Here is a 10,498-nt window from a genome sequence, read left to right as displayed (position 1 = left end):
TAGTGCAGTATGAAAGCTCATTGTGTTTCTTATTATGCAGCCTTACTTATTATTATGGGGAGTGGGTAAATTCTATTCTTGATATTAACTTTATTATATCTTTCTAGCAAACAACAAAAAACAGCTCTTGAAATGTTCTTTCTGAGATTATTTGAATCAAATCAGGAACTCTATAAAATCATCAATTCTTCTAAATAGCATTAATTCATGAAAGTTCATCTTTATGTTGATCTTCAGGAAATCTGCCCAATAGGGTGTGCTGATGCCCAGGAAGTGTCAGGCTATGTGATAGTGATAGGAAAAAAGCATATCAGCTGCAAGAAGCAATCCTGAGGTGAAATGTATTTGGGACTTTGCCTCTCAGAGCTCTCTCATCTGAGGCCATGCAAAAAGGTAGGCTACCCCTAGATGGTTCCTGACAGAAAACATAACAGTATCATAACCATTTGGAGATAAGCAGTGAGAAACTAGAGAAGCAACTCAAGAAGTGGGCAAAGTGTTAGATAGAACCAACAAGAGGTGCAGATCTCATTGGTGTTATTGGGAGCTTATTAGTGATTATTACAATAGCAGTTAAAGAAGAAGCAATGGTGGAGAGAAGACAATTTCCAGGGCTTTGGGGAGTCAGCATGAGGAATCAGTACATAACATAGTTGTGTTGGGCAATAATCATGGAGGCTGAGGTCCAGATCCATGAATGAAAGAGGGCGAGAAGGTATTCTGAGTGGTGGTTTGAATATTAGTAGCCTCCATAGACTAATGTGTTTGAATGCTTGGCCCATAGGGAGTGGCACTATTCTGAAGTGCGACCTTGTTGGAGTAGGTGTGGCCTTGTTGGAGGAAGTGTGTCACTGTGGGGGCAGGCTTTGAGGTCTCCTATGCTCCACCTATACCCATTGTGGCAAACAGTCTCCTGCTGCTTGTGGATTAAGGTATAGGATTCTTAGCTACTTCTCTAATACCTTGTCTTCTAGCATGCCACCATGCTTCCTGCCGTGACGATAATGGACTAAATCCCTGAACTCTAAGTCAGCCCCAATTAAATGTTTTCCTTTATAAGAGTTTCATTGGTCATTATGTCTTTTCATAACAATAAAACCCTAACTAAGACAGTCTGCCTTAGTTACTGTTCTAGTGACGAGACGAAATTCTATGACCAAAGTAACTCTTATAAAAGAAAGCATTTACTTAGGGGCTTGTTCACAGCTTTAGAGAACTACCCTATGAGCATCATGGCAGAAATCAGACAGACTTTATATCTAGATCCATAGACCGGAGAGAGCATGAGCAAGAGAGAGAGAGAGAGAGAGAGAGAGAGAGAGAGAGAGAGAGAGAGAGAGAGATTTTGCTTAAGATGACATTTTTCTTGCCATAAACTAGAGGCTGAGAATTTGAAAGAGAGTAAGGAGGGGTATATGGGAGTGTTTGAAGGGAAGAAAGTGAAGGGTGGAGGAGATGTGATTATATTCTCAAAAATAAAAGAATTGTTAGAAAGTGGAAATAGAAAACTGACTTCATGGCCGGGCATGGTGGTGCATGCCTTTAATCCCAGCACTTGGGAGGCAGAGGCAGAGGCAGGCAGATTTCTGAGTTTGAGGTCAGTCTACAGAGCGAGTTCCAGGACAGCCAGGGCTATACAGAGAAACCCTACCTCAAAAAACAAAAACAAAAAAAAACCAAAAAAACAAAAAAACAAAAAAAAAAAGAAAAGAAAAAAAGAAAAAGAAAACTGACTTCACAAAGGTGTCCTCTGACCTTCATTTTAGTGGCATAGGATATATGTACATATGTGTGCACACACATGCATCATACAGACATGCACACACAATATAAAATATTGAGGATGGAGCTGGAGATATGGTTTAGTAGTTAAGAGCACTTGTTGCTCCTCCAGACAACTTGAGTTCAATTCCCGGCAACATAAAATAAATACAATTAGAAAAAGAAACAACGATAAGACCCAAAGTAGAAAGGAATATCCCCATGGCCATCACATTGGAACGTAGTTATTTCTAGGAAAGACCAGAGTGATCAAAAGTATAACTTGTAGTAAATAAGCGTTAAAGTACTTAAAGCTTAGCAGAGACAGTGAGACCTGTCAGAGGCTTCCTCTCACAATGTCCTTTAGAATGCTTTGCCAAACTTGGTAACACTCCTACCCCTTCATTCCTGAAAAGATCTCTTTCTTTATCCAGGGTACAGTATAGAGCTCACAAGGCCCCAGGAGTTGCCTTCAGTTCCCTCATAGATATTGCATTTCTTTGTTCCTCTTCAAGGTAATGCTGCATTCTCCATCTTCTCCTGCATTCCCAATTTGTTAATCTGTTGGCCTCTTCATGATCTTTCCTCTTGCTGAGCCAGTCTTCAGTCAAAAACCATACTAGAGTTATCAGGATTATGCATGCCAGACCAATTCGAATGAGATTCTGGGTTGTGTGATCCCAGAAGGCAGAGTCTGGATTCAGAAGACAGGGTGACTGCTGATAGAGGCTACACCCACCCCATTCTCCCTCTTCTTCATTTTTAAAATTTTATTTAATTTTTTTTATACTCCAGATTTTATCTCCCTCCCACATCCACATCTCATACCTCCCTGATCCCCCCTTCTCACAAGGATGTCCCTACCCCACCAGAACTCCCCACTCCCTGGGGCCTCCCTCCTTCTTTTATGACCTTCCTGCTTTTCCCTGTACCTTCCCCAGAGACTATGGTTTTAGACTTTCACTTACCCTTCTGTAATCCTGATTCTTTGGTTGAAAGGTCGAACTCCCAATAATCTGAGGGTTGGCAGAATTAACATAATAAAAATGGCCATCTTACTAAAAGTAATTCATAGATTCAATGCAATCCTAATCAAAATCCCAACACAATTATTCAAAGACATGGAAAGAGGAATTCTCAAATTCATCTGGAAAGGCAAAAAACCCAGAATAGTGAAAACAATTCTTAATTAGAAAAGAACAGCTTGGGGAATCATCATCCCTGACCTCAAGCTTTACTACAGAGCAATAGTGATAGAAACTGAATAGTATTGGTACAGAGACAGACATGTTGATCAATGGAATAGAATTGAAGACCCAGAAATAAAACCACACACTTATGGACACTTGATCTTTGAAAAAAAGAAGCCAAAAACATACAATGGAAAAGATAAAGCATCTTCAATAAATGGTGCTGGTCTAACTAGCTGTCTGTATGTAGAAAAATGAAAATAGACTCATATTTGTCACAAACCTCAAGTCCATATGGACCAAGGACCTCAATATAAAATCAGATACACCGAATCTAATAGAAGAGAAAGTGGGAAAGAGCCTCGAACTCATTGGCATGGGGGAAATTTCATAAACAGAACACCAGTGGCTCATGCTTTAAGATCAAGAATTGATAAATGGGACCTCATGAAACTGGAAAGCTTCTGTAAGGCAAAGGGCATCATCAATAAGACAAATCAGTAACCTGCAGATTTGGAAAACAATCTTCAGTAATCCCATATCTGTTAGATGTCTAAAATAGATAGAGAACTCAAGAAGCTAATCACCAAAGAACCAAACAACCCAATTATAAGATGGGTAGTAGTTTTAAATATCAGTTTGCCACAATCTAGAATTGCCTGAAAAGATAAGTCAAGTGAGGAATTATTTAGATCACGTTGGCCTATGAGTATATGCAGGATTGTATTGATAATTAATTGATGTGTGAAGACCCAGCCTTTTGTGTATGACACCACTTCCTGGGCAGGAGTGTGTGAATGATACAGGACAGAACACCTGATTAGAGCTAAAACAGGTAGCACAAATGTATTTGTTTCTCTCTGTATTTGACTGTGGATGTGGTGTAACTAGCTGCATGACTTCTTATCTTGACTTCCTCCCTGTGATGGCTTGAGACCTAGAAGTCGAAGCTGAATAAGTCTTTTCCTTTTTCAGAGTTGCTTTTAGCCAGAATGTTTCATCAGAGCGACAGAAATTATCACCAGAGAAGAAGGTAACTAAGACAGAAACCCGAGAGTAAGACTCCGCTGAAGTCCTTGCCCTAAAGGGCTTTATCACAGCCTTCCTCCTAAGGATCGGGGAGTATTGTAAATTCAGAGAAGGATTGGCAAATTCGTAAGAGCCAGAGGTGGTAGATGACCACAAGGACCTAAAGTCTTGATACTACAACAGAGCAGTTGCACATATAAACTCACAGCTGTTATGTTAGCATTCATAAGACCTGTGTAAACTAGACTCACTCCCAACATGGAAAGAGGATATAGGCTCAAAGTTCCAGCCCAGTATGAGTAGCTCTTGGCATTTTTCTTTTCTTTTTTTTTTTAGCTGATGGGGGGGGGGTTGTCCCTTGGTAGGTTGGCCATGCTCTGGTGGCAGGCTACATACTTAAGAGATATGCAGAGCACAAATTGTATTTGATGAATTAAGAAAAAGGAAGACACAAAAGTTGGGTAAAGAGGGGTTGAACTTATGTTGAGTTGAATATGATTAGAATATTGTATGCAATTCTCAATTAATAAAAATTAAAAAAAATGAAACTAGTCCACACAAGTGTTTTCAATTGCATTGGCCTCACAACTGTTCTCTATCACCTAAATCATCTTCCTCCTTAGGCTGTCTCCACAGGGCTCCGAGTCTCTCTCCCTCTGGACTTCCATGTATTTTTTCCAGTTGCCCTTATCTTAAAGACTTCCCACTTTGGGAGACCCTCTTTCATATTGCTCTCTCCACTCCTGATTGATTTAAGACTATTTCTTTTCCTACATCATCACTTCCTCTGTGTGCACTAGAGAACCTACTTATTGGTCCTTGGTTTGTTGACTGTTGGTTTGTTTCTTGGGGTATAAGTTTCACACAGGCCAGGGTGTTTTGCTGAATGACTGCAGAAGGTGCTGTGCACTAAATGGATGGTCTGAGTAAATGCCACATTTTTAGTGTTGTTAGAAAGCTTTGATCTTTTCTATGATGTGTGTGTGTGTGTGTGCCTGCACACACGTGCATGCTCACACATGCGTGTGTGTAGGCCAGAGATCAAATCCTTTCCACTTTAGTCTGTGAGACAGGATCTTTCAATAAACCTTGAATTTCAACTAAACTAGCTTGCTGTTGAGCTCCAGGGATCTCAACTTTACCAGTAGTCAATTCCACAGATCCTTTTTGGTGAAATTAGAAATGACTCACCAAGAGAAGAAGTAGGGTCGGTAGGTGCAAGGCTGGTGTTCTCAACACCTCCTAGAAATGCAGAATACTTTTAAAAAGTAAGAATTTTAGGTCTCCTCTTATATCTTTTATTCCTTCACCTTTATCTGCTCTTCTCTGCCCCTCTGGTGTTCCAAGTGCCCAGTTGGATTTCTAACAAGAAGATAATTTTTGCTATCTTTTTTTCATTACTATCAAGGGTATCACTTAGAACTGGGATGAAGATACAGGAAAGAGTTTCTTTACCTGTGATGAGTAGTGTCACAGGCTCACTGGGAAAAGACCATGCATAGTCGTTGTAAGAGCCAAAACATCTGTATGTCCCTCTGTGAGCCCTCGTCACAGGGCCCATGGGGAACTCTGCTTGGATGTTCCCATATTTATTCTGGATGTGGTTGGATTCTCTCTCCTTGAGCAGAAAGAATTTGCTTGTGGCAGTCTTCAGCTGGCAAAAGAAGGTAACATTCTCCCCCAAGGTTACCTCAGGCTGTGGGTAAACCCAGAGGTTGGGTGTGTCATACAGACCTGTGAGAAAAGTGGGACTGTGGGACTGTTGTATAGAAAGCATTATTGCACCCCACCTTCTCACTCTCCTGTTTCCCTGTCCTTACGATCAGATATCACTCTTTGGAGTCTGAGTTCCTTCTGTTTCCTATACTTTTGCTTGTCTCAGACGGGTTCACAATCTCCTGAGATTAAGACACATGGATCACAGCTTCTGCATCTCTACCCATGTCTCTGAGTTTGGTCCCTAGCCCCCAAACTATAAGAATTTCCTAGAAGCCTGCAGATCACTGCCCCTACCTAGAATCACTACATTAGAAACCCAGGGATACGATAGCCTTTTGCATTTTAAAAATTATATTTTGAGATGATAATGTAATTACATCATTTTTCCTTCCCCTTTCTACCTATAAATAAATCTGTATACTCGCCCCCTTTGTTCACTTTTAAATTTATGGCCTCTTTTGTTACATATATGTATATGTGTGTGTATCTATCTATATCTATATCATCTATATCTATATCTATATCATCTATATCTATATCTATATCATCATCTATATCTATATGCTTAAATGTATGGGTATATACATGAATATAAATATTCCTAAATACACAAATACAATAATCTATTCAGTATGCTTGCTGTTACTTGTTTGTATGTTTTTAGGGTTGACTATTTTAGGTATGGGCTCACTAATTTGTGTGCTCTTCCTGTTTAAGACTTTCTCCTGTTCTCAGCATTCTTTAGTTGCCTTTAGTTCTGTGTGTAGGGTTGAGGCCTTCTGGGCTTGCCCCTGTCCTAAAAAATCATTTTGGGGGGCCCTGTGGAGGTAACTCAGTTGGTAAAGACATGAATTTGATCCTCAGGTCTGTGTTTGATTTCCAGTACCCACACAGAAATTGAGGCATGGTAGTGCATGCCTACGATCCCACTGCTGGAGAGGAAGGACAGGCATACTTGTTGGCCAGCAAGCCTGGTGTATGTACTTGGTGATCCCAAGACACCAATGAGAGACCCTCTCAAAAAATACAGCAAACAGCTCCTGGAAAATAACATCTCTGGTTTGTCCATGTTCTCAAGCGCGCGCACGCGTGTGCGCGCACATACACACACACACACACACACACACACACCCCACACACACCCCACTGTGCATGCATGAACTTGCACACACTTGTTTAGAGGCATTAACATATGAAACTACTACAAATCATTAGTATCCTTTACTTCCAGAACTTTCTCTTCTCTGAAATCTTTACACCACTAAACAACTCACTTTCTTCCTTTCCATGGACTGGTAACCACCTTTCTACATTTTTTTGTCTCTGTGAATTTGACTATTCCAGGTAACTCAGGTAAATGCAATCAGATAGTATTTGTCCTCCTGTGACTGGCTTGTCCCCGTTAGTATAATGTCCCTGGGGTTCAGCCATGTCATACATAGGAAGACAGGAAAATGCTAGCATTTTCTTCCTTTGCAAGGTAGAGTAATATTCTACTGTATAAATACACCACATTTTGGCAGGGCGTAGTGGCTCACACCTTTAATCACAGCACTTGGGAGGCAGAGGCAGGTGGATTTCTGAGTTTGTGGCCAGCCTGGTCTACAGAGTCAGTTCCAGGACAGCCAGGGCTACACAGAGAAACCCTGTCTCAAAAAAAAAAAAAATACACCACATTTTGTTCATTCATTTATGCACCAAGACATACCAGTGTTATTAGTACCTTTTAGCTATTAGTTTATTTATTTATTTATTTATTTATTTAGTTTCTCTAATTTTTTCTCTGTGTGTTTATGTGGTATGTGTGGTGTATGGTCCTGTGTGTTTATAAGCATATGTACCTGTAAGCACATGCCAAAGGAAGATATTTGGTACCCTGGTCTATACCTCTTCATTTTATTCCCTTGAGATAGGGTCTTAATGAACCAACAGCTAGGATGGTGGCCATCATGCCTTAGAAATCTGATGTTGTTCCCTGTCTTGTTCTAGTGTTACAGGAACACCTGGATTTTTACATGAGTTCTGTGGATTTGAACTTAGGTTCTCTTACTTGAATAGTAAGCTCTGTTATTCATGAGCCATCTAACCCTTTAGCTATTGTGATTGATATTATCATGAACATGCATGCAAACGAGCTATATCTGTTCTTACAAGATGTCCAGGTGATTTTCAAGCTTGGTTAAATTTGAGAATTATGTGTATGGCTACATTTTCTGATGAAACTACATCACAGATCAACCTCTACCTACCCAGCTTTGACTCTCTTGTACATCAGTCCTTAGTCATACCCCTGCACACAGTGTCCTATTATAGAATTATTTTCCCCCAGAGATCTTGACCTAAGATACACTTGATCCTAGGATAGATAGCTTACCACGAAAGATTGTCTTTGTAAGAAGTGAACATACACCCTGAGTTCCAGCCAAAGATAAGGAGTGTCTGAGTGGGACTTAGATAATTTTCAGCATTCATGAACACAGGCACTCCCTGTGATCATGCCAAAGTGTTCTTACATCTAAAAACCAAGACACACTTACCAGTTACTACCAGTTTCAGGGGGTTGCTCGACTTTGACCAGAGCTCTCCACTCTGATAGAAGCAGGTGTAGATCCCTGCAGTATGTGAGGTCATTTGTGAAATGAAGAACCTAACTTTATTCATCGATCTCGATGGCTTTGGTCTCTTCAAGGCAAAAAAGCTTCCTTCAAAGTACAGTTGATACTCAGAAGCACTCTGAGCCCCCTGACACCAGATGTTCACCGAGTTTCCATTTGTGACCATGATGCTGGGTTTGGCCCAGATGATGGGTTTCGGGAGAGTCTCTGAAAAGGAACAAGAATCAGGTATCCCAGGTGAACCATTTAACTATCTATCCCACTTTATCTCAACCGCCAGCTTAAGGTCTCCCTAGTGAAGCATAATGCCCACCTCTGTCTCTGGATGTTCTCAGATGGACCTCTAAAATGAACCCATAAGAACAACCCTGAGACTCCGAGGGAAGGACTTACCCTTTTCAGTGTTGATCCTCTGGCTCAGACATAGCCCTAGAAAACAGGGTTAATGGCATGCTGTCTCCCCCCACATCTGCTCTTGATTCAACTCCCCTTTAATGAAGGACTCACCAAGGCTCAGTAGGGCAGTGAGTGTTGGCAGCATACCAGTGGCCAGATCAGTGCTGAACTATGTGTGTGGATTGAGTCCAGTGGGTGAGGGAGATGCACAGGATGTGGTGGGTGAGGCCTGACACTAGTCACCATGGGACTTTCACACATTTTTTTTTTTTAAATAGAAAGGTTCACAGCTCTCCCTTTACCATTGACCTAGGACTTCAGGCAAAAACTTGGTTCACATAACACATTTAACCACATTTTGGATCTAAAAGATTATTCTGACCATCAACTGCTCAGTCTGTAACCCATTTCTGGGTTAACATTTAAATTCATTCAGGGGAAGGCATGGGGGAGATTCACAGAGCAAAAGGTCTGAGGACTCCCCAATATGGGGATTTTAGTCTTTGCATCCCCATGTGTAACATGCATGTGTTTGGATTTGATCATTAGTTTAACAGGAAACCAACAGTAATACTATATTAATAATTTTTCCATTTTGTCTCAGTAAAATGCGATTATTCTATTGTTTTTATCTTCATGTACATGTGTGGCATGCATAAGTATGTATATGTATATTTGCTTGTGTATATGTATGCATGTGGAAGCCTAAGTTGATGTCTTGGATCATCCTTGGTTACTCTTCTATCTTATTCACTGAGGCAGGGTCTCTCAATCAAACCCAGAGCTCACCAATATGATGAATCTCCCTAGCCAACTTGTTCTGGGGATCCCTTGTCTCTGTATTCCCAGGCTGGAATTATAAGTAGGATTCCATATCCACCTGACATTTTATGTGGGTTCTAGGGAGATAAACTCTGGCCTTCACACTAGCATAGTAAGCATTTTAATCACTGACTATCTCCCCAACCCTTATTAGGTTTATGTGTATTTGCACACATGTCCACTTATTTTTTGGTACAATGTCCCATAAGGGCTAGGATCTTGCCAAGTATGCAAGGTTGGCTGACCTATGAGCCGTAGGTAACAACCTATCTCTGTCTCCCAGCACAGTTATCATAAGCATGTGCTACCACACTTAGATTTTAGGTCTTAAAGATTTCATTTTTTATTATATATTTTCTTTATATACATTTCAAATTTCAAATGCTATCCCTAAAGTTCCCTATACCCCCCCCCCCGCCCTGCTCCCCTACCCACCCATTCCCACTTCTTGGCCGTGGCATTCCCCTGTACTGGGGCATATAAAGTTTGCAATACCAAGGGGCTTCTCTTCCCAGTGATGGCCAACAAGACCATCTTCTGCTGCATATGCAGCTAGAGAAATGAGCTCTGGGGGTACTAGTTAGTTGATATTGTTGTTCCACCTATAGGGTTGCAGACCCCTTCAGCTCCTTGGGTGCTTTCTCTAGCTTCTCCATTGGGAGCCCTGTGTTCCATCCAATAGATGACTATGAGCATCCACTTCTGTTTTTGCCAGGCATTGGCATATCCTCATATGAGACAGCTATACCAGGGTCCCTCCATCAAAATCTTGCTGGCATATGCAATAGTATCTGGGTTTGATGGCTGATTATGGGATGGATCCCAGGGTGGGGTAGTCTCTGGATAGCTCCAAACTTTGTCTCTGTAACTCCTTTCATGGGTATTTTGTTCCCTAATCTAAGGAGGAACTAAGTATCCACCCATTGGTCTTCCCTCTTCTTGATTTTCTTGTGTTTTGCAAATTGT

General features: G+C 41.0%; 1 protein-coding gene across 2 annotated transcripts; it reads right to left on the bottom strand.

Moving 5' to 3' along the window:
• Positions 1-1,730: 1,730 nt before the first annotated feature.
• Positions 1,731-8,889, bottom strand: LOC110298304 (natural cytotoxicity triggering receptor 1). Of its 2 annotated transcripts, XM_021167467.1 has the most exons (7): positions 8,822-8,874; positions 8,708-8,743; positions 8,237-8,521; positions 5,436-5,714; positions 5,172-5,222; positions 2,730-2,777; positions 1,751-2,455 (listed from the first exon to the last, which is right to left on the bottom strand). In XM_021167467.1, exons 1-7 carry the CDS (start codon positions 8,853-8,855, stop codon positions 2,211-2,213), a joined length of 978 nt encoding a protein of 325 aa, XP_021023126.1. In that variant the 5' UTR covers positions 8,856-8,874; the 3' UTR covers positions 1,751-2,210. The 2 variants fall into 2 exon arrangements, with proteins under 2 accessions (XP_029334965.1, XP_021023126.1); XM_029479105.1 differs by lacking the exon at positions 8,708-8,743 and having other exon boundaries at positions 1,731-2,455; positions 8,822-8,889.
• Between the last annotated feature and the right edge of the window lie 1,609 nt (positions 8,890-10,498).

This window comes from Mus caroli, chromosome 7 (assembly GCF_900094665.2).
Source record: "Mus caroli chromosome 7, CAROLI_EIJ_v1.1, whole genome shotgun sequence".
In the NCBI taxonomy this organism is placed as follows: Eukaryota; Metazoa; Chordata; class Mammalia; order Rodentia; family Muridae; genus Mus; species Mus caroli.
Note: the sequence above shows the minus strand (reverse complement) of the source record. Positions and strands in the feature narration are given on the sequence as shown.

What these genes read in the sequence shown, in the direction of transcription:
- LOC110298304 (XM_021167467.1), bottom strand. Translation starts at nt 8,855, where the DNA reads ATGCTGCCAACACTCACTGCCCTACTGAGCCTTG. An exon ending in TGTGACACTACTCATCACAG is followed by an intron (nt 5,223 to 5,435) that starts GTAAAGAAACTC and finishes CTGCATTTCTAG; the next exon opens with GAGGTGTTGAGAACACCAGC. An exon ending in CGACCCTACTTCTTCTCTTG is followed by an intron (nt 2,778 to 5,171) that starts GTGAGTCATTTC and finishes GCCAACCCTCAG; the next exon opens with ATTATTGGGAGTTCGACCTT.